The sequence below is a fragment of the Manis javanica genome, chromosome 2 (assembly GCF_040802235.1).
Source record: "Manis javanica isolate MJ-LG chromosome 2, MJ_LKY, whole genome shotgun sequence".
In the NCBI taxonomy this organism is placed as follows: Eukaryota; Metazoa; Chordata; class Mammalia; order Pholidota; family Manidae; genus Manis; species Manis javanica.
In genome coordinates, this window is record NC_133157.1 from 167,018,077 (window position 1) to 167,042,955 (window position 24,879).

General features: G+C 34.3%; 1 protein-coding gene across 2 annotated transcripts in view; it reads left to right on the plus strand.

Moving 5' to 3' along the window:
- The window catches only part of ZBTB10 (zinc finger and BTB domain containing 10), a 30,289-nt gene that overhangs the window by 3,806 nt on the left and 1,604 nt on the right, over window positions 1-24,879 (plus strand). For both annotated transcript variants that reach the window (XM_073229750.1, XM_017656099.3), the window contains exons 2-5: window positions 7,141-8,029; window positions 19,918-20,016; window positions 24,198-24,374; window positions 24,579-24,751. In XM_073229750.1, coding sequence (XP_073085851.1) covers window positions 7,141-8,029; window positions 19,918-20,016; window positions 24,198-24,374; window positions 24,579-24,751 — 1,338 coding nt within the window. The remainder of the gene's footprint in view (window positions 1-7,140; window positions 8,030-19,917; window positions 20,017-24,197; window positions 24,375-24,578; window positions 24,752-24,879) is intronic.

The window sequence follows — 24,879 nt, forward strand, 5'->3', positions numbered from 1 at the left end:
ACCTTATGATAGACTTAGTATGGTGTGTTCTTGTCCCCTAGTCATATATCTGGATCAGAGAATTCATTCCTAAGTAAAACCTTTTTTAAGTTGATTTCTGAATTATCCCACCTTTCTCCTTTGATCCTTGGAACTACTTTTTATAGATAAAATCTTCTTTCTCTTAAGACATTCTCTCATACTGAGGACAGTACAATTTAGTAAATTGTGTTTAAGGCTATATATATTGGTTCCCTTGATTGGATTTGAATGTTTCCATTCTGAATTGGTCCTAATCCTTTTATTTTCGTTCTAAGTAACCTTAACCTTGCTGTGGACTCTAGGTGCCACCTGTGTATCTCTTTGTCTTGTTAATATGAATCACAGGCTTAAGAACTGACTTACTTCTACTTATCAGCAGTTTTTTCCGTTTGCCCTGTAGCTTTTGATTACCTGTAGGAGGCAGTATAACACAGTCTGTAAGAGCTTTCTTGGGCTTAATAAGGTTATGGGAACCTTAGTCCTAATCTTTGACTTTCTTCGCAAGCATATAGTTAATTTATAGTTCCCTCATGTATGAAAAGTATATATATGCCAACACATAATTACTTGGTAAATGATAACCATTATATATTACCATCCTCACTTCTTTTCATGGCAGGTAACTACAAGATAGTTTTTTTGTGGTCTGGTACCTCATGTCTCAGTGTAACCAATTTTGCCAGTTTAGAAGCTACTTTATCTCATGCAATCACTCTTAATTCTAGAGAGCAAACCGGTTACCCTTTTCATAGCTTCAGACTTTGACCATCTGGCTCTTTGGACATTCTGAGACTTTCAAATCATACATGCAATTTTTCTCAGCTTCATAAAGAATATTTTGCATTAGCTTTTTCCTGTCTTAAAAATACTTAAATGACAGTTATGGAGATAGCAGGCAGGAATTCAGTTGGAGGCTATAGGTAGTTCACTCCCTTTATTCTCAGCAAGCCCCCAATCCCCGTTTCATTTTAAGGAGGCCTGTTTTCTTTAGATGAATTTGGCTAAATATTAGTATCATTAAGGGTTACCTTTTTTATTCTTCTGTAAGTAAAAAAAAAGTCTTTTTTCATTTATTCTGTGGTGGTGACCAGAAATTATAGCATATTCTTAAAAAGTTTGAAAGTCCTTTGTTAATTGGATGTTGGTAAGAATTGCTCAAGTAAATGAGCTGAAATTTCAGATTATGTTCTGAGCCTTTTATTTCAGAGAGATTCCTGTGTTTTTGATAAGGGACAAAACAACATGAAGTTTTTATTTTGAGTAACAGCTAACTTCATAGTATCAAGTTCAGTGATTAGCTCATACAGGATTTGACCATTTGGCCCAGAGGACCTTTTAGTAAGAGTGATTACTACCATGTCTTGGTTCAGATCACTTTGTATCCACTTGTGAAATTTTTAGAGCCTAAATCTAACATTTTGTCAACTCTCTACTATGACTAAAACATGCCCTCTTATCTGTTGTTATAAATCTAGCTAGCCTTTTCAGAAAGTAAGTACTGAATTCAGATCAGTGATCTGATTGAGATTGAAATTAGTAATTGGAATATGTTGAGGTCAGGAACTAAAGCAAAGGTGAGACAGACCTACATGCCTTCTTTGCAAAATAATAAGGAACAGGGTTTGTTTTTAACGATTTAGGAAGAAAGTCTGGAAAAACCTTTCTCTAAAAAAGAGAAACATATTAAAGATGAATCTGACCCATTAAATAATCATTTTGTATAATTATTTCTGTAGGTTGTAACATTCACTGTGCTTCATTCAGTAATATCTGGTTCATTTCCCTTGATTTTTCAACTTTTCAATAATATGTCTTTGAGTATGCCTTTTAGTACATCTAGAATTGGGTTCTTTCTCCCTCTTAAGTTTGCTTCTATTTGGTAGATGCGAGGCAATGGAGATGAACCTGTAAGACATTTTCTCTACCCTCAAGGAACTGTAGTGTAGTAAGGAGAGACAGACATGAAAATAAAATGAAAGATACCATGTTAGAAGCATGTTCATGTTACATGTTAGGTTAAGTGAAGACACTAAAGGAAGTTACCAGTTCTACTTGTGAAGGATGGGAGCTTGTAGAATTGGCTCCTGAACTTAATTGTGTTAGTGTTAAATGACTAGGTGTTGACCAGTGAGGAGAAAGCATCCTAGCACTGCAGTTGGAGGCAGCATGAGCAAAGTGGAACTGGATGTCTTTATGTGTGTGGCTGAGCAAGTGGATAATCTGGCTCCTGAGGAGGATGAAAAATGAAGTTTGAATAGGTGAACTCAAGATTATGGAGGATCCTATGTCATGCTAAAATGATTGTATTCTGTTAACGAATGAGCGAACTATTTGGCATTTTGAGGCAGGGGAGAAACATGATAAAATATGTATGTGTTGCTGTTTAGAGGCACCTGTGTGTGTGTATGTGGGTTTTGAGAGCTCCATAATAAAGCATATCTTTGGTATCTAGAATTAGCTGGGTGTTAGAATCACCTGAAAATTTCCTCCCAGACTTACAGAATTAGAATTTCTGGAGGTAGTGCTTAAACTGCCAGAGGGTGCCATCACTCAAGGTCAGAATTGATGAGAAGAAGATCCACAAAGGAGACCTTCCTGTCTTTCTCTGCCAACTCTTACAATTTGCCACTATCACTAGCAGGCATCATGTTTGCTGTGGCCTTGTTTGTCCTCATTCTAGAAATTGAATTTGATTTTTTCCTAAAATCTGGATTTGGAAGTGGAAATTGATATCATTGTTCTTTGAATATATTGTTCCAGTATGGTGCTGCAACAAAAGTAAAATTTTTAATGCTTTCTATTTACACTTTAATGTTTATTTTGGAAATATATCTCTTTTTCTGCTAATCCATTTATCAAAAGAGAACTACAATTCTGAGTAGAGGAGTAAATTTTTTTTTGAGCTAATGTAGCATTTTCTTACCATTATGGATTGACTACAGATGAGCTTACTGTTTGATCTCAAGTTCTTTCTCCCACTCTCCTCAGGAGGGTGGAGAGACTGGGTGGGAGGTCAGCTTGGATTCTGTATAAGCTGTGGGCATCATTTAGCTCCCCAAACTAGAGTGCTGAAGATCCTGTCTATGATTCTTTCCTCCCTCCATGTCAAGTCAATCACCAAAGTATTGCTGATTTTACCTTCCAAATATTTTTCTACTCTCTGCCTTACCACCCTCTCCCCATTATTATCCATCTTCCCTAGTTAACGTCCTTGTTTCTTGCAAGTATGTCGTACTATTAACAGTAGCTTCCTCTGGTCACAGTATCTCCCATCTTCAGTCCTCTGATACTAATTCTCTAATTTGCTGCCATAATCCATTCAGATCACTGCTTCTAAAGGCACCTATGGCAGTGGTTCTTATCGTGTGAGGGTTCAAATCTCTTGATAATATGATGAAATTTATAGACAGCTCAATATTCAGTGCATATGTGTATTGGCTTTTTTGGATTACCTTGCATTTCTTTCATAAATCTGGGATTGTGAGGATGCTGTGGACCATTGTGGTTCTTTTTCTCATGTTGTCTTCGTTTGCCTAGAGAATGCTCATCCTCTCACCCCACTCTTGGGTCTCTTAAGGCTCTGCTTAGCTCTTTCTCCTAAAATGCATTCCCGATCATTTCCAAAAAAATTGGATTAGACCACCCCTCTCTTCTCACAACACCCTTGTTAAAACTCTTAGTACTCCTAAGTAACTATGTTCAGTCATTTTGGGTCCCCTGTGTAGATTTGTCTAGAGCACCCATTCACTTAATGCTTATTACATACATGAGTAAAGTCAGGACTTTTCAAGCTTTTAGCAGCTTCTCCCTTATGAATATAATATTTACTATTTTTTTTAGTCTCTGAAAATTTTGAAAATAATATAAGGAGTTTAAATGGACGCTTGCTGTATTCTCAATTTTGGAAGAGTTAATCCTAAGGTCCCTTCCAGATCTTATGGGCGTCTTCACAAATAAAAAAAATTGAAGACTTTCATATTTATAGAATCTCTGGTATAACAAATTACCTGATTCTTGAAAATTTAATATATTGCTTTAAATTCTCTTCATTTAGCTAGTTTTTGACAATGTCTGGACTAAGTTGTCTGTGTTTTCCTTTTTGGGAAAGGGAATGAAAGTTACCGAACATTTGAAAAGATCAGTTCTGGAAAAAGTTAAACCTTTTCACCAGTATATTTTTACTTGTGGTATTTTGTGATATCATTATACTAAGAGTGATAGACCATGTTAAAAGAAGAAACTAAAGAGAGATGACTTGAGTTCTTAGGGACCTACTTTAAGATTTTGTCTTTGGTACAAAGAATTACTTAATTTGATTCAGCAAGTAGCAATTTATTTTGGTGCTCTGTACTTATTTAGCCTCTGTTTTTGCCTAAATCCTCAAATAATACTCCCCTTGGAGAGTATATATGTTCTTGACTTGTAAACCCTTCATTGTGAAGAGCATATTTAATAGGTGCTACAAAAACAGCATAGTGCTCTAATCAGAAGTGAAAAGCAATTGCTGGTGTTGCTTGTAAAAGCAGGGAACATTACTGTTCTTGTACAGTTGTAATGGGAATAAACAGTGGTTGCATAGTTGTGTTTGATTTGTATACCTTGTGATAAAGTAGAATAGGCAAATATTTTCATGGATAGGCTTTTGGCTGGGTTTTTTAAAAAATTAGGACATTTTGTCTAATACAGGCAGAGAGTTTGAGAAATTGGGACTGGCCAAGAAAATTAAGGGCATAGTGACCATTGCTTAAAATGACTGTTACAGTTAGTTATAGCCACCTCCTTCTTAAAGAGTTTTGAACTACTTGATTGTATAAACTTTAGGCAGTTCTTGACTTATAAATGCTAATTTCACTGCCTCCACAAATACTTACTGATTGATGTGCTGCCAAATTTTGATCAGTGCTTAAATTAAGTTTTTCTTCTTCCAAGTATGCACACTGTTACTGCACGTATCTATTAGAACCTTGAACCAGGTAAGTTTTGCGGAACAGGTACAGCCTGCATAGCAAAGCTTAGTTTTAGGCCTGCATCAAAGAGTTCTCATTCTAGTTCATAAATTGTATAGTAAGTAGAGAGCATAAGCAATTTAGTAAAAGTCTTATTCAGATAGTCTCATAAACAGGAGATCAAATAAACAATATGATGCTTTTATAGAAAATTATAATGTATCAGTAATTATAGGGGTTTTTAGTATTGGCTTAGTTCTTTATATATTCACACAAGTCCTAAACGTTACATTACCTTTGCTCTAAATGGTTTGAATTTTTACAACATACTGGTCTGTGTACAAGATCTCAGGTTAAAACAATGTCTTTTTTTTTTTTAATCTCACTTCCTTTTTTCCATCCCCCCAAGCAAAAATTTGGGACTTAACTCATAAATTATTTCTTTTGATTACTTTAACCTTGGCTGTTTCCAGCTTTGTGCTGAGGATAAGGTGTTTTGGTAGGAGGAGAAAATAGAGTACAGGACATTTTGGTATGATAGAGCAAGATTGTGGGGAGGTGAGTGTTATAAGGGAATTACTATGCTTTTGAGGAACTGGGAGATGAGGGAGGCTGTCAAGTGTCCTTTGGAAATTAAAAGGAAATTCTTTATTTTCCATGCTTTATTCTTTACTTATCATATAACCCAGATTTGCAGGGTTATCTTTGCTTTCATTATCACTGTGAAATACTGAGGTCGTGGAATTCTTGTATTGGTTCTTTCAAGTTGACTTATCACTGGAAGCAGCACAGAAATTCTTAGACCATGTGATGTGGCTTGATTTCAGAGAATTGGGGTCTTTGTATGTGTGGACTCCTGTGTTTAGGATTCAAAAATTAAACCTAATATTTTTGTAATTTAACCATAGCCATGATGGGGTAAAATGGAGTTTGGGGATTGTTTAGGAATATCACCACCATTTAGAATATTGTTTCATGAGAATTCTTTTGTACCCTAACAACTGTGTTCTCTACACCCTTCTGTTCCTTAAAGTTATAATTTTCAGTGAGTTTTCTGTTAGAAATGTCTGAGCATGTTTTCTATTGGGAAGAAATGATTACTTAAGTTATCTAGCAAAGTCATTGAATAGTGTTCCAGACACTCTTCAAGACTGAGAGGAGGATACACATTTCTTCATTTATGGAGTTACTCACCTAGTCGCTGTATAAGGAAAGTACTGAAATTCTTAATAACAGACATTCGCAGTACCCCTGAATAGTTTAAGGAAAAGGCTCTGGAGTTGTAACTTGCCTAAGGTCACACAGTTAATAATAGTATAGACAGCATTCTGAAATCTACATCATATTCCTTTATTCTTGCCGTTATATTACACAATCTTTAGTGTTTTTATAGGAAATTACCAAAACTTTAGCGATGCTAAATAAAATTATAATGAATACTTACAAGATTGCTAAGAGGGAAAATTATAAACATTAAGAATTTTGAGTTGAGGAATTAATACTTTATTGTTAATATTTGTGACCTTAAAGAAGAGATTTTGAAAGTTGACTGGGCAGTTGTTACATAACTGAATATTCCTGTAGTTGAAGCACATTTTCCTATTAGGGTCTTAACTTATTATCTTGAGTTAGATTTGATGAACTTTCCTAACCTAAGCTGTTTGATTCCTAAATGTTTGCGAAGGTTTAGATTTACCTTTTTATAGTGTTAAATAGAATGAGATGTCCAGTATCTTGTAACTTGAATATTTTAAGTTCAATCAGAAAGACTACTGCATTTCTATCAACTAAGGAGATAAGGCAAACTAATTTAATTCCTACAAATGAGGGTTTCTTTTCATAAGAAAAGAAGCATTTTTATTTTTATTTTAAATATTTCTTAATCCATATCCTTATCCTGTATTTGAGAATAATAACATGAACATGAAATCCTGCTGATCCTCATTCAGATGAGGGATTTTTCTTAGAATAGCAATGGCTGGCACCAGGCTGTTCGCTCTTGTCCTCTCAGTGTTTGGGATTGTAAACAGTCACAAAACACAATGATTACTAACAAATTAGTATATTTGAATAGTACTTTTTAAAAAGTTGTATTAATAATATTTGTTGTCCTTCATTTGGGGGCTTTAAAATGTAAGTAAAATTTAATACAATGTTTTCAATCCAATTACAGGAATCAGAAATACCATCAGAGGAGGGGTACTGTGACTTTAATAGTAGGCCAAATGAGAACTCTTATTGCTATCAGCTTCTTCGACAACTAAATGAACAGAGAAAGAAAGGTATTCTTTGTGATGTCAGCATTGTCGTGAGTGGAAAAATCTTTAAAGCTCATAAAAACATCCTGGTTGCAGGCAGCCGTTTCTTTAAGACTTTATATTGCTTTTCAAACAAAGAAAGCCCTAACCAAAACAATACTACCCATTTAGATATTGCTGCAGTTCAAGGTTTTTCAGTCATCTTGGACTTCTTGTATTCTGGTAACCTGGTGCTCACAAGCCAAAATGCCATTGAAGTGATGACAGTGGCCAGCTATCTTCAAATGAGTGAAGTTGTTCAAACTTGCCGAAATTTCATTAAAGATGCCTTAAATATAAGCATTAAATCAGAAGCTCCAGAATCTGTAGTTGTGGACTATAATAATAGAAAACCAGTTAATAGAGATGGTCTTTCTTCATCACGGGATCAAAAAATTGCCAGTTTTTGGGCAACACGGAATCTTACTAATTTGGCAAGTAATGTAAAAATTGAAAATGATGGTTGTAATGTCGACGAGGGCCAAACAGAAAACTACCAAATGAATGACAGTGGTTGGGTCCAGGATGGTTCACCCGAATTGGCTGAAAATGAACCACAAGGTCAAACAAAAGTGTTTATTTGGAATAATATGGGCTCCCAGGGAATTCAAGAGACTGGCAAAACAAGGAGGAAAAACCAAACTACAAAGAGATTTATTTATAATATACCACCTAATAATGAAGCAAATTTAGAAGATTGCTCAGTGATGCAGCCATCTGTTGCCTATCCAGAGGAAGATTTGTCATTCATCAAGGAAGAACCAGGTAAATATATACAAAGGTATCTCAGTTCTCATTTTAATTCTGGTTGGAAATAATCATGAAATATATTTTTAAAGTATTTCTTTGATTGCAAATCATGCACATAAGTAGTAGTACTAAATTTAAGTTTATAATAAAAGGGAGGAAACACTCAAGCACATAATTTTGTATATTGTACTTAATTTTTTTTTCTGGGCATTTCTATGTGGGTTTCTCAAAGATTGTGTCACCAGCATTTGCCTATATTGTTATGACATCTGAGCTCCACATATATAGTTCTTTGATCTTCCTGATCTTATAGCCCTCTTCTCACTTTTTTTGCATGCAGTGCAAAAAAGGTAAAATCTTTAGTTGTAATGTGGAATCAGTTTGTCATTTCAGAGTATTGAGACCTGCTTAACATACTTTACTCTCAATATTTTTTGTTATTTAAACATCTAAGTGTTCTATAGAAGTTTACAGTTGATAATGGGATTACTCTATATTTAGAGCTACTCTGTTATAACCATAATTCTTACATAAGACGGAGTAAATTAAGTTTGTCCCCTTCACCTCAGTTTCATTCTTCTTTGCATTACTTTGGAGGTAGGCCTCTGAGACCTTTCTCTTCAGTTTATCTCCAAAGGATTTTATACAGATATTTAGATATAATGTATATGTCTATGTGTGGTTTTTGAAAAAGTGGGGTGGGGTCCATTGTTGTTTTTTGAAAAAGTGGGGTGGGGTCCATTGTTGGAAGAGTGTAAATACAGAGATCTGAAACTTTAATTTCATTGCCTTAGTTTTATTTGAAGAAAAGAAGTAGCCCCATGGGTTTGAGGTTTTTCCTTTGCAGACCCCAGACTTGTCTACCACTGTAATAGATGATTTAATGCTTACTTTGCCTCAAAGCTCTGTTACTCTTCAGTGTCTAATTTATATGATGGTGATCATATGGGAATGGAGTACTTTTGTAAGATGAATTGTTTTTAGTTCCCAAAGGGCAAAATGCCATAGTAATACTGTGCAAAAAATAGTTCCTCTGGCTTCTTAGGTTTGGATTTAGTTTTTCATTGCGGAGATTTTACTTGAGGTGAAAATCAGCATGAATATGTAAATAATACTATTTGCTGATATTTTCCCTGTACTTAGCAAGTCTTTAGTTATCAAGTCTTTAGCGATAAGATCCCACAGGCAGTTTCTTCAGTGCATTAAGAGTATTCTAGACTTTCTTTTACCACTTTCTTTTGGCTTAACTTTTAATAGAAGACTTTGAAGCAGTCTCAAAAATTGGAGCTGTATCATCTTTCTGCTGCCTGGATTAATTGTTTAATAGTATGGCAGGGACCCTATGTTTTTAAAATACGCACTCATATGTAATTTAAGGAACAAGCAGGTTTTCAGAGTAGTAGGTGATAAGCGAAAAAGACTAATCAGAACCAACCTCATTCTTATAAATGGCTACACATAATTGAAGTGACTCAAAGAAAAGCACTAATACAGAACCACAATACACATTTTATAAAAGTAACATTGCTAGCAATTACCTTAGCCAGCACCCTTAGCTGAGGTTGTATCTGTGGACTAGCTCTAACATAAATTAATTTTTGATAGTATAATACCTTTTCAGTTTATCTCTTACATCTTATAAAAGATTATTACATCATTGGTATCACTTTGGTATTTGATAAACCTTGTGTAACTCACAAATTTGGTTGTATCAGTGATGCACTGCATTCTAGCTGTTAAAACTTTTTACATTTCAGTGCCTCTAAATCCAACTCAACTCTGTGACAAAGTTTGTGCTTATTTTAGAGTATTATGGTTAGGACATCACATGATACAGAGACAGGAGTTGGCAAATTTTTACTGTAAAGGGCCAAACAGTAAATACTTTTTGCTGTTCTGGTCATGAGGTCTCAGTTACTTAATTCTGCTATTGTAGCATGAAAGGAGTCATAGATAGTAATGTATAAACAAATTAGTGTGGGTGTGTTCCAATAAAGCTTTATTACCATCCCTGGTATAGAGCAATGGGTCTTAATCATAACTACTTGTTGACATCACTTGGCACTTTTAGAGACCATGATAGTTGGGTCTCTCCACTAGAAATTTTGGTTTCATTGGCCTGGGATGTGACTGGATTGTTCAAGTTTATAAGCTCTATATATAGGTGGCTATAATGTGAGTAAAGGTTAAGATCCACTGATAATAGAAGAGCCCAAATTGAGTCAGGATTTGAAAATGAGCTCTGTCACTTACCCACTATGTGACCATGATCAAAATGAGTTAAACTCACCCTCAGTTTCCTCATCTTTAAAATACAGTACTTATTTTATAATGGAATTATGAAAATTAATTGACAAATGTTAAAGCACAAAAGCTGTCATGGTCATCTTAGTCCCCCTTAAAAGTTGGGGGACAATTGAGTTTATTTAAAATCAGTTTTCAGTGCAGTGTACATTCTACCAAATTCTAGGTAGATGATTTTATAGTCTCAGCTTGACCTTTTATTTGAATACAGAATACTTCTTAAAGGAACCTTTTGCAGTGTTTGATTGCTATGAAGTCATTTTACATAGAGGCAAAATTTGCTTCCCTAATCCTGCCATTTTGAGTAGTACAATGTGAGCCTAACCTCTAATCTCTCTAACCTACTTGATAACCCTTCAGATACTAGATGTTGTTTTAAATATTCCCCTGAAGCCACCTTCTTCTAGGCTAAGTGCTGTACTTCACTTCTGTGAATTCCAAACCCTGTTGCCATCTTTCGTAAAGTCATAGGCATAGTTTGTTTCACCCTGAAATTTTGATGCACAGAAATGACTACAATTCTGCAGGCATGTTCTGACCAACAATTTGACGTGGTGTGTCTGTGTTTACCAAGGTGTGAAGGTCTTTCTTGAGGTCATTTATTTAGCTAGTGAAAATAAAGACAGATGTCATGTTTAAGACTGTCTCAGCTTACTTTAAAACCTTGCAATTAATAAGCTAGAAACCCCAGTCTTTTTGAAAATCTCTGTTAAAACTTGAAATATTTTTATGAACCCCACCCACATCGGTTATACTTAAATTCTATTTATTGAGAAAATAGTGAAAATTTTCAGTGAAATAAATGCTTTTAAGTGAATTAAAGTTCATTACCTAAACATCTGAAAAGTTACAGTAAGTCTGTAACATTTGGTCTCCAAGCAGTGCTAGGCATATTTGAATTTGTGGATCCCTTGTAGGAACTGACCTCCCCAGATTCTATAGTTTGTAAACTCTAAATTGTGTTTTCTTGCCATATAATGTTGAAGCTGATGTTTTTGGGTGCCTCAAAAAGAAATGTAAGATATTGAGATAATAAGGTTACACACAAACATCGTGGATTTTATTCAGATGGGTTTTTTTTTTTTTCAATCTTAAAGAAGGTAGTGTGTCTGTTATTTGACTCAGTACTGGGTTTCACCTCAAATCATTTTTGATACATGAGGATACTTGAAAATAGAACTCAAGGAAGATTAGAAACTTGTTTTTTTTACCATTTACTAGGGTTTATATGGTAATTGAAACTGTCCGGAAAAGCTAAATTTGGGGTAATAAAATAGGAAAAAGGGTGTCATTAATGTTAGTTACTCTGATAATGTAAAAATTTTAAATCATTGTTTTGCTGATTCACAACCAGAAAACAAATTTCAGCCAAGTATATACAAATCTAAGATCGGAAATTAAATTGTAGAAGTAAAAATAACTAATGCCTAAATTGTTTTATGAAGTTTATTCACATATGTTGTTGCTTTTAATCAAAACAACTGAGATGTTAATCCTATTTTTGGTCTTTTGAAGATCTGGATTGTCACGGAACATTGTTTTCTGAATCTAAATTTTTTATATCTATACCAGTCACACTAGTAAGTTTGCATCCATTGTAAATAACTTCTCTGCACGTATGTACGTATTTTATCTATGCATGCACACATACCTCCTTTTGAACAAAGATTTTAAAGTAATTGACACACAAATTAGCAAAAATACAAATAAAATTTAGCAACAAAGAAGTTACATATGCTAGTTAAGGGTGTTTATTGGCTGCCCTAATTAAGCTTTCAGTTGCTTCTAAGATACTGAAGCAGCCTTTCCCAAAAGAGGAAACAACACCGTTTCTGCAGGATGGAGACTTGTGGTACTGAATTCTGAAAGGAATTTCTCCATTGGGGCTTTTAAGTAGGTGACAACATGTACTATAATGGACAGTTCCATCAAAAGTATTTTCTGATAAAGGCAGCAGTACATTATATAATTGATACTTTTTAATCTTTAATAAAAGCCAATAATAATTCCATATAAATGATTGAATTTTCTCTTAATGCCATACAAATGTTCAGCTGCAAGATGGTTTTTTGCTTGATCAAAGGACATAATTTAAAGTTCTTTTTATACTTCTAATGGGAAAACAAATTTTATAGTATTTGTAAGTTTTTATTACTTATTACAAGTAGAGTTGAAAGCTGGTTTATACTGTATATTTTCAATCAGTATAATTGCCTTTTAGTTAAAAAGCTTATAATTTGAGTATTTAGAAAACAATTTTGAGAAAAGAATGCTCAAACTAAATAACTTTAAGATATCCTTATGAGTCACATTTGAAATAAGGAATTATTCTAGTTACAGTTATGTGCTAACCAGCACTTCTGCCCTTTTGCTTTGGGTGATAATAAATTTGGTATTACTTTAAGATTTTGAAATCTTTTAAAATAATCAATTTTTTAAAATTATTAAACATTTTTACCGTTTTGAAATTGTCATCTGATTTGAGACTTATAAATATTCTGACCATGCCATATAAATTTACTGTATGAACTATTTAAAATTTATTTTAGAAACTGTGGAACTTGGAGTTTAGTAAAGGAAACTTGGGCTTTGGACTCAGGTCTGCCACTAACTAGCCTTGAGGAAGGAAAGAAAGTTTCATAACTCTGGAATCTTGAAAGCTGTAAAAACTACCCAAAGCTTTTTCTTAATTATTTTGGCAATAAAATCTGATACTCAACTGGCAGCAAAACCAGCTGTTTATATTTTTTCTTATTTCTTTAAATGTGAATATCCCCACCCCACCCGCTTTTTTTTTTTTTTTTTTTTTTTAAAGCAGAAATAGTGTTTTGACTACAGGATGCCTAGAGCCCCAGGGCGGGGGGAGGGTTGTAGTTATTAACTTTTATATATTTTGAAAATTTCTACATTCTGTATCTTACTGCAGCCATTTTAGATAACAGATTTATGGAACTGAATTAGTTTTCCTTCTCTTAAGGGATTCCAGATGTTCTGCTCTACCTTGCAGGCACCCTTTTGGTTGAGTATGTTATGAAGGATGAGCCACAAGTGATAATGTTAAGTCATTTTTCTTTAGAAATTGTTACAGTCAAGTATCATATAGTAGTTTGAAAGCCTGATGTTCATTTTAAAAAGTAATTGTCCTCCAAGTCCTCCAGTAGTTAATAGACTGTAATTAAATAATGTTCAATATTTAATCTCAAGAATGATAGTAGGCAACTGTCTGATAGTAGGAATACTCCATTTCCCCCTTCTTCTTTACTTTTCCCCTGCTTAGTCTTCCCTGTCTACCATATTTGACCCAAGAGATGTCTGTACCAATGATTATTACCTGCAAAGTAGAAACCCTAAAGAGAGAGAGTCTGTGGGACCAGACCAAAGCCCTGGGTACTGGCGAAGCCTTGTGTGTATCAGTTTATAAAAGCATTATGTGGGAGTATTAAATTGTCTAAACCCTATAAATGGTAATCCTGAGAGTTTTTACAGAACTAAATTTTTGATTTCTGACATAAGCCTTAATATTCTGTGCTGAACAATCTGTTTATATTTGCCTTTTAACAAAAAAACATACGGAGGGTGTTCATGGATTGGAGTAGGGAGTGATCTGGGGAGACTTGTTAAGACCTCATCATGGCAGAAATAACAGCCTTGTTTGAATAGTACAAGGAATAAAATGTGGAGGCTAGTCATAAGTAAGATGGAGCAGTCACCGGAGTCAGTGAGTTTGGGGGTGAAGGGAAATTACTGTTTGTTGCATCTCTACACTCCTACAGGAACTGTCAGGGGGTCTTTATATAATACACTTGCAAATGAATTTACTGTCCACTGAAAAGGGAAAATACCCCTGATTGCAGTGAAAGAAGAGAAAAAAAAGCTATGCCTGTTTGTGAAAAAACACAATACTTGTGAAACGGTTTGTCTTGAGAGAAGAGAAATTTGATGCTGGTATGTATTTGAATGAAAACAATAGATCTGAGTGTTTTAAAAGTTTTTGTACAGTGGAGTTTAGTTATTTCTAAACCTTAATTTCTGATGTGCTCTCTCTCGTATTTCAGTCTTTTCAAGAATATTTGTGTTTTAAGAATCTGGACTATTTACTGTGCACCTTCCTCATGTTTGGCATTCTGAACACCAAAAGCAGATGTCCAGGAAGACCTTCCCGACATAGTTTTCTGTTTGGCATTTACAGGCAGGTGCTGAACTATTCATTTGCCGGGTGATATGGTGCTAGCCCACTGTGGCCCAAAAGAAACCCCATCACCACAGGCAGCAGTATTAATTTCACTTCATGGCACCTTGACTTATATGCACTTTGTAATTTACTCAGTATTTTAATCTACTAAGGTCATTTTTCATAGCAACTTTGTAAAATGGGTAAACATTTCTGCTCTTTTCCATATAAAGAAAATAAAGTTAAAATTGTTAGAATTTTTTTTTGAGGGTGTTTAGAAATGTATTTATACCATTCTTTTTAATCTCATCCATTTTCTATTGCTTAATAGATTTTTATAAACCCATGAATAAAATTTTATATTTTTTAATGCAATACATAGATAATCAGAACTACTTAAATTCTAAAGAGGAGGTTGCTTTCAAGATAGACAAAATGTATTGTAAAAAATGGTAGCTGATTTCTAGGTATACTTAAGATTTTGGAGATGGCTTTATTAAATAAAGAGAAGGTTAGTAAAGTGAATGCTGGCTTTGCACAGGGTGTAGGTAAGGTTTATTGTTCATATAGCAAAAAGTATGTCAAGTACCACTACAAAAGTAAGTTTACGATGGATATACTTATGCATTCTTTTTTTCTAGCATTGCTCTCATGTTATCAGGTGGTGTAAGATAGAATAAACAATATAGTGCTCTGCTGCTACCTTACCTTAATTATCCTCATGAAGTTAAGGATAAAAATATTCTGTTTTACATAAAAACATAATGAAATTTAAGTGAGATAGCATATACAAAAGGACTTAGTTCTTGATGTACAAAAAAAACCTGGGGATTCTTTTGGGAGGAGGTGTCTGCTATTAGCTGTTCACTGGAGAAAGAATAGTTTATCATTTGCTCTGATCACTTGAATGGTAATACATAGCGTGCATATACCTGCTACCATTCAGAAATACAGCCGTTATTTTGTGAAATGAATGTTCTAATAGCTCTTCAAGAAAGCTTTGTTTGCAGAGACATCTTGGCCTTTTTTGTTAAGTGTAAGTACAGTGAAAGATTTCCATAGGAAGGAAAGTCATGCATGTCACAAAAACAAGTACCGTTGACTATTGAACAACATGAGTTTGAATTCTGTGGATCCACTTACAAGTGGATTTTCAACAAATACATCAGAAAAAATTTTTGGAGATTTGTGACAATTTGAAATACTTTTTTCTTTAACCTTTATTGTCAGAATACAGTATATAATACATACAACATAAAATATGCGGTTGTTTATGTTATTGTTAAGACTTCCAGTAACAGTATGCTATTAGTAAAGTTTTTGGGGAGTCAAAAGTTACCAAGGAGTTTTTGACAAGGTATGGGGGTGGGGTGCCTAACCCCACATTGCTCAAGGGTCAGCTGTATATTAGAATTAGTTTTTTAATCGTACAATGTCAGAGACAAGATGATGACAAGAATTACTGCTTTTGCTTCCTAGTGAACAAAATTAATTCCTGTATCATGTGAATGGTTGGTTGCCTGGCTTCTATTCCTCTCATATCAATAGAACTGATTAAAAATGAGTTTTTAATCTTCTGCTAGGAGGTTTGGCTGCTTTCAAATGATATATGGCAGTGATAAGATGTATTGAATCCTAAGTTAAACGTGCTGTTTATGAAAGCTTACTGTTAACTTGAAAGGGCTCTCCTATTTCAAGATTTTTTTGTTTTTGGTATCAAGAACCAAATGGTACCTTTCAAAAGAGATTTAATATCTGTAGTATGGGTATGATTTTCTTATTGAGAGCAATTACTGTATACAGTAATACAGAAGAATATACTTGCATCTATTAAGCTTTTGAGTTGAGGTGTTCTGTGTCCTTGTAGGAATAAAGATGACAAGTTAAATTCTAATGCTTCAGGGGTAGAGTAGGAAACAGGAAATGTCTATTTTAAGAAAGCTGAGGAAAGCTTTTAACAAATCACTATAGAACGTTACATAAATAGAAAAACCCTGTATTTACAAACCCAGTTGCAGAATTTTAAGATATGCCCTCTGAACAGACCATACACTTTAGAATAATGACTTTTAAAAAAAAATACTGGAAAACTAAGTATAATTGTTAAGTTAACGATTTAACTTTTAATAGGAAAACAAAACAACTGAACTTTAGTTAATTGTTTTGAGTTTATGGATATGTATTAATGTTATACATGAAAAAACTAAGAAATTATTTCCAACTACAATTAATTTAAACTAGCAATACAGGTTGCAAAGGGCAGAATTTTTTTAAAAAGATTATTTGATTGAAAAGCCTTGTATTTGTCATGCATTGTGATAAATACTGGGAAAATAAAACCTAAATATTATCCCTGTTGTCAAGAAGTAGACCGGTCTGTTTACTGTTTTCTGCTATCCCCAGTAACTCCTTGTTCATTCTCCTGACTTCCAACCCATTTACTCTATGCAGTGACTTCCCATTCTACTGCTAATGAAGAGAAGATAAAAGCCATCAGGCAGACCAGAATGTCCTTAATGTCTTCAAACTTTTTCTTTCTCTATGCATACTGTCTCTGCTGTCCTCTTAAGTATCCATACATGTTTCTGGATCCCAGACTTCCTAGGAATCTTAGAGAATTGATAGTTTCTACTCTTTTTCATATTTCTTCAGTATTTTCAACTTCTCCCTGTGTTGGTGACTTCTTCCTTTAAGCCCTTAAATGTTTTACTTTCATCTTTAAAAATTAAAAAACTCTTGATCTTTCTCTTTCCTTTTACATTCCAAATTTCTCATTATCTGTTATCTCATAATTCATCATCTTCTATTCACAGTAACCATTCTTACTCTTTCTGTTTGCCCCACTGATCCATCAGTATCACTCTTAAGATCACCAGGGACCTCCTTGGTGCTCAGTGCTTATTCAATGAAATTAAAACAACGCACATATGAGTTCTCATCTCAAATTCTTGGCCTCATTGTCGCAGAGGACAACTTCTTGAAGTACTGTTTTCCTTGTCTTTTTATACCTTTTCTAGCTTATTAAATGCTAAGATTCCTCAATCCATTGGTCGTAGTCTTCTTATCATGGTCCCATCTGTTTATTTCCTTGGCTTTATTTACCATGTACATTCTGACAACTCAAACATTTTTTTCAACTTCCCAAGGACCAGATCGATAGCCTTTGTCACTAAATTTCTTTGAAGCTTGATAACTAGTTAAAATCTTGAGTGCTATAAACCACGCAAAGAGCTAAGCACTTACCATCTGTTACCTTATTTGATCCTTAAACTTCATCCTGTAAAGTTAATCCTTAAAGTTAAGAATCAGATGAGATAATAAGTGAGAAGTGCTAAGCTCTTTGCTAGTATTTTCCCCATTTTCCTAATAATGCAATTCTCAGTCTCTAGTAAGTATCAGAGTCACCTAGACTCTTGTTAAAATACAGGTTGCTGAGCCCCACCTCCAAAGTATCTGATTCAGTAGGTCCAGCATGGGGCCTGAAAATTTGTATTTCTACCAAGTTTCCAGGTGATGCTAATGCTTCTAGTTTAGAGACAAACACTGAGAATCACTGCATTGGAGAGGTAAAATAATCTTACCAGCTGCCACACTCTGGGAAGTGGCAGAGCTGGGATTTGATCCCAGCAGTATCCAGAGCTTAACCTTTTAACTTACCACCTCCACCCCAGACACATTATACTACCTCTTTCTTAGGTATGTCAGACTCAGTGTGTTCATAACTAATCTTAAACCTCTTATTTCCTCCAAAACTGGTGCTCTTTCAGGGTTCCCTATCTCCCATGAGTATAGGCTAGAAGCTTCCTTCTTCACCCTCAGTGAGTATAACTCAGATTCAGTATATCACCAAGCCCTATTATTGTTCCTCCAAGAACTATCAAATTCATCCACTTTTCTCCATTTGCCACTGCCATCAACCAAATGAAGGCCACCATTAGCTCTCACCTGAATTGTTTCCTTACTAGTCTCCCTGTATGTCTTCTCTTGTCTTCTTTTAATTCATTCATATAAAATCAGGAATAGTTTCTAAAAGGCAAATGAGACAAATATTCTGTTTAGCATCCCTTTTTACTTCTTTTAGAATAAAAACCAAAATCCTTATTATGACCTGCAGCGCTCTGTATAACCTGTTACGGCCTACTTGAGGATCATTTTATTACTGTTCTTTTTTTCAATCATGCAATTATGTAATCTTACTGGCCTCTTAGTATAAGTCATATCTGTTCAATGGTTTTGGACTTCATAACTGTACACTAGAACCATTGCTGGGTATTACTCCATTGTATGACTATACTGCCATTTATTTGCCTGCCCTTAATTTTTTGGGGGTAAAGTATTTGCGTGTTAAAAGAGGTGGTGGTTTTTGTTTTTTCCTTTTCTTTTTTTTCTTCCACCCTGAGTGTTGGGAAGCCAGTGCAGCATAAGATAGTGATACTAAAGATAAGTCTTGAATGGGAAGTAGAGGAGAGATGGTCTATGAAAGGGGCATTTAAAAAATGTCTTCCAATACTTAAAATTCATTTGAGAGAGAATACATAGTACCAGTAGGTTGATGCTTAAGGAGTTTGAAGATTATTCTAAAAGCTGTGATGAACCATTGAAGATTTTAAGTAAAGGAGCAAACTTAACGATTTATGTTTTAGGAAGATCTGTTTGGCATTGTTGTGGGAAATGAATAGAAGTGTGAGCACTGTATTTTGCAAAAAAGGATACCAAGAAACTTTCAATATTTCAATGATTAATCCAGGAGAGTAGTGATGAGTGTCTGAATGATAGAGAAATGGAAAGGATGGAACAGATTGGAAGGGAATTAATAGATAAGAACCAAAAGCATTCTTCTCAGTAATATGCTTTATTCTTTTATGCTGCCTCTCCACATCCATGTTTCCATATTTCAAGAGTAACTCTTAGGAATTACTTCTCTGAAGTCTTCCTTTGCTGTATCTAGGTTTAATTGGTGTTTTCCACTTCTGAGCCAATGCAGAAACAATAATGTTTTATCTGTACTTAATACTAGCAATAGTAGCAGCTATCTTTTGGGTGCCAGATACCATAACAACAACAATTGGCTTGTATTACCTAATTAAATTCTATATCAGATGAATGATATATAGGTGGATACATAAAAGGAAACTGGGCACATGCTCATAGCCAGTAATAGATGGAGCTAGAACATCTAATTCACGTTGTCTCTGAACCTCATTCCTATTCAGTACACTGCACTTAATGTTGAGTGTGTACTTGTTCCTGTGGTTGAAACAATGTCTTAGGCTTCTGTTCCTTGTAAAGGACATTGTACATACTCAATACTTGGAGATATCCTTTCTATTTAGTCTGTATAAGAAACAGTTCCAAGAAGAGAGTGCTATTTTGGGTGATGGCTATGGTGTAGTTTTAAATAACAGATTATACTACATTTCCTTTCCAGATCTGGATGGAGCTCTACTCTCAGGGCCAGATTGTGATAGGAATGTGAATGCAAACTTATTGGCTGAAGCCGGCTCCAGTCAAGATGGAGGTGATGCTGGTAGGTACCATAGGATGTTAGCAAGAGTACACTTAAGAGGATTTGAAGATTGCGAAGTATTTGTGTATGTTTATTAGGGTCTACTGCAGTTTCTTTCCCTTAAAGCGGAGTTTTATATGTAGATACTTCAATCTGTGGTAGCTGTGTTTATGATAAACCTTGGAAGCCAGGTAAATACAAATGGATAGTTGTTATTTGTTTGCATGGGGAGGCCATTAGAGTTTAAAAACTCTTAAAAAGCAGCTTATGACTTCCTGCTAGTAAATAGATGAAGTGAGAATAGTAATTATCAGAATGGTTGACTAATATATTTTAATTTGTTATTAGTTTTGATGTAAAATAATAGTGTGGTTGTTGATAGCTATAGAAAATGTTATTTCTAAATAATGATAATATCAACTGTACTTTGGGGGAAGTGTCCCACACATAGAGTCTATGAATATTGTGTAAATTATAAGTGAGTTAAGGGAGAAAGCCTTCTTTGCTTTACTAGAAGAATTCCAGGCTAGTAAATAGAAGAATGATAGAATTGGGAAAATAACCTATTTTTTAACCCCCACAGGAAATAATTCAGGATTATCAGTGGATGTTAAGCTCCTGTTCATGGGCTTACCCCCATGATGATTTGGCAGAAGGTTATTGTAAAGCACATTCACATGTTCTCGGTATTATCCACAGGTTACTTCTAATTACAAGGAGGAAAAGATATCTTTACAATAAAGAGATCTGATGAACATAAGCATAGCGAAGTGATTAAACTTAGCAGTAAAAGAAACTGAAATGGTATGTCTTCTGACATGATAGCACAAAACATCACCATTGTAGTAATCTTGCCAAAATGTTTCGCTTGAATCTAATCATGGAAGAAAATCAGACAAACTACACAAATAGGGCTAGTACATATTCTAAAATGTTAATGCCATAAAAAAAAAACAGAGGAAGCAGTAGTTGGAAGGAGACCAGCTAAATTCATGTGTCAACTTGATAGCATCATGGGTCAAAAAAAAGACGACTAAGGGGGACTTGGGGAACAGTTGGAAATTTGTATATGTAGTATGAGTTAAATGATAGTTGAAGAATTATAAATTTCTTGGATATAATAAAGGTGCTATATTTATGTAGGAGAAAGTTCTAGAAGATAGATTCTGTATTTTAGGGGTGACGTGATAGAAATGTGAGTTTTCAAATAGTACATAAAAGGTGTGTTTATGTATACATATAAAGCACATGTGGCAAAACTAACGGTTGAAGATACATAAAGAGACAGTGTTTCTTCAACTTGTGTATCTTTGAAATTGTTTTAAAAATTGATGAGGGGGATCTCTAGTGGTATGCCTTATAGAGAGCTATTGGTCTTCTGCATACAGTATGCATTGGCCAAAATTAAGCCATTAAACCGAATAATTCTGAAGAAACTGCCTTAAGTTGATTTCTCCTAGCTATTAAAAAGAATTTATAAGAAAGATTTTGAAATCAGCAATTTACATATCAGATGGGTTAAACTTTGAAGACCTTGCTTGTACAGAAAATCACTAATAGTACAAGAATATTTTATGCATTTGCTTTTGTAATTTAGAAATCTGATTCAAGAAGGGGTTTAGTTGGGCTATGTGATTTCATAGTAAAATTACAAATTTTTGCACATAAACATTTTCAGTGGAGAATGGTCTGTATAATTCATCTCATTCTCAAAAAAAATAAACCCTTGATTTAGAGTCATTTTCCTTTAGGGGACATTTTGATTCAGTAGTATTTTTGCAACTCAGGTCAGCCTTTGTCTTACAATTTTGACTTCAGAAACATTGCTTTCTTCTTAGTTTGCCATTATGGAACAGTGTACCAGAAGGTTATTATTGAACAGTAAGCACAGTAGATACTTAATGACATTAATGATCCTCCAGGGTATTAAATCACAAAAGCAATACCTTTGTTCAAGCTGTGTTCTTAATACTTCCTACCAGTAATCTCTACTCACTGTAAGAATTTGGACAGATGAAAGAAGTTTGAGGTGAGGCTTCCTTAATTGCAGTTATCATTTTGTATTCCAGATACACTGCCTCTTGCCTATCATCATGGATTTATTATGTCTTTATTGTAGGTTATCTAGAGAGACATGGAATTTCAAGTATTAATATCAAATAATATAAATCTTGGGTTAGGAATTAATAAATTGTTTCAGGGCTGTTTTTTCTATCTACATATATATGTAAATGAATAATACTTAATTGACATGATTTCTGACATTAGTTTTTCAAGTATTTTGAGCAAGTTGAAAATACCATGTACATGCTAGAATTTTCTAGATAACAGTTAACAAGTAATTGAAGGGCATATGTCTTGGACATTAGAAATACACAAAGGAAAGGTGAGTAAGACAGTCACAGTCCTTGTTCTCTTAGAGCTTATTTTGTTTTGTACCGCTTTGGACAGGAATTATACGTCATAAAGCTCAAACTTTATTTAAAAATGTAAAACTAAAAGTTTATAGATTCACCATCATGGGATAACATGCCTATCCAAATCTCCATCCCACACACAGTAATGCATTATAATTAAATTGTGTAATTACGAGCTTTCCTAACATTAAAAAAAATGGGTAAAAGTATGCCAGGTACAAAGTAATTCATATTTATAGCAACAAAGTACAATTTTTAAGTACCTCAGATGCCTGTTTCCATTGTTGGGGAATGACACTTTAACCAAAGAGGAAATCTTAAATTCTTAAATTTTTGAGAATGACAATATATTTGATACATAAATAAAGGAATATGAATTCTGAAGAAAAACTATTTTGATAAGCATTCTTTTGTAAAATCCATGATGTCCATGGGAGGAAAATTAATTAATTGCTACATGAGTGAGCTATGCATATTTTCTGTATTGTTGTGTTCCAGGCAGAGGGAAGGGTAAGTGTGAAGGCCTCTAAGTGGGAGCCATTTTACTGTGGAGGAACAGCATAGAGGCCAGTGTGGTTGGAAGAGAGTGACCCAAGAGGGTGGTTGGAAGCAAGGATGAGATTACATAATACTTTCTAGGATATTGGAAGTATTTGGCTTTTACTATGAGTGAGATGGGTAGCCCTTGCAGACTTTCGAGCAAGGTGCCAGGCTATTTATTAAAAAGTTTAAAAAGAATCTCTGATTGCTTTGTTCAGAACAAATGCCAGAAAAGCAAAAGTGTGAGCTGGGAGACCAGCAAATGGATGTTGAAACTAATCCAGAGGGGAGAGTTGATGGTTGTTTGGATCAGAATCCAGTAGCTGTGGAGGATTCTGGGAGTGTTAATACTGCCAAAAGATTTCTGGATCCAAGGAATCACATGCATGTTTAACATGAAATTAAATACAGAGATGATTCCTGTCTTCACTAGTCTGAAGATCCTCAGGCATAAATTCCCTAAAGGACATTGACTGTTTAATTTTGATTCTACCTTCTGGATTTTCATTCTTTTAAGGATGAAGTTAGAGGTTTTGATGAACCTCCAGAAGGCCATTCACTTAACTTGCCCCAGCGTGTCTGACAGTATAAGAGGAATACATTGTAATTTCACTGTCTTTGTATTCTTCATCCTTAGTCTACTTTTCTGTACAGATTAGTTTTAAAACAAGATTATGTGATTTGTGGGAGGAAGAATGAGGATAATAACCTATCCTGTTCTATAGCTGGGCTTCAAGGTGATAGAATAGTTAGGATAGCAACTAATAAGAGAAAGTTATGTTTTAAGTATGTTTGAAATACAGTATTTAGAAAGGTAGTTTCATGTGGTCTCCACACACCTTTAAAGAGTGTTCAGATTTATTTTACTGAAGTTTTTTCCTATGGTTGAATTGTATTTTATTTATTTATTTTATAGGAGAGGAAGGCAGAGGCTTTTATTTAAAGGTAAAACGAGAGGACAGAGCTGGCTCACACCAGGAGGGGACAAGAGAGTCCCGGTTGAATTGTATTTTACTTTAGTTGGTTTCTATTTAATATGTCTGCCATCAGTGTATTATAATTAGGATAATAATTAAGTTGAAGACATCTCAGTTTTAGACTATTTTTGTTTAACTGTTTTATATTAAGCTATTCTATCAGTGTTTATGAGATACAAATGAATTTCTTTCATTTTCTTAATCTAATAAGAGACAGCTCTTTATTACCATCATTACATAAAAATAACTTTTTAATTAATTATATTAGGTACTTCACATGATTTCAAGTATGGCCTGATGCCTGGCCCTTCAAGCGATTTCAAGTATGGATTGCTACCAGGTACTTCAAATGATTTCAAGTATGGATTGATACCAGGTGCTTCAAATGATTTCAAGTATGGATTATTGCCTGAATCTTGGCCAAAACAAGAAACTTGGGAAAATGGTAAGTATTAGTCAACTAAACATCTACAGAATTCTTAATAATTTGTAGCAAAAGCTTCCATATTCTGGGTTTCAAAATAAAGTCAGGTAGTAGTAGCCCTGTAACAACCTCTATTCTCAGGGATAGGTAAGTTTTTTGATAGTAAGTTTCTGTTTAATGTATATTAAGTGCTTTTTTGTGTGTGTTTTCTTTTTATTTTTAAAGGTGAATCATCTCTAATCATGAACAAGTTAAAATGTCCTCATTGTAGCTATGTAGCCAAATACAGACGAACACTAAAAAGGCATTTGCTCATTCATACGGGAGTGAGATCATTTAGCTGTGATATTTGTGGAAAACTGTTTACTCGAAGAGAACATGTAAAAAGACATTCCCTGGTAAGTAACTTTACGTATAAACTGATCTTTGAGTTAAACTATATTTATTTTAGTGAATTATAAGGTATTTTAACACTGTTAACTTATAATTTAATGATTATTATTAAATATAAACTGAGTTAAACTAT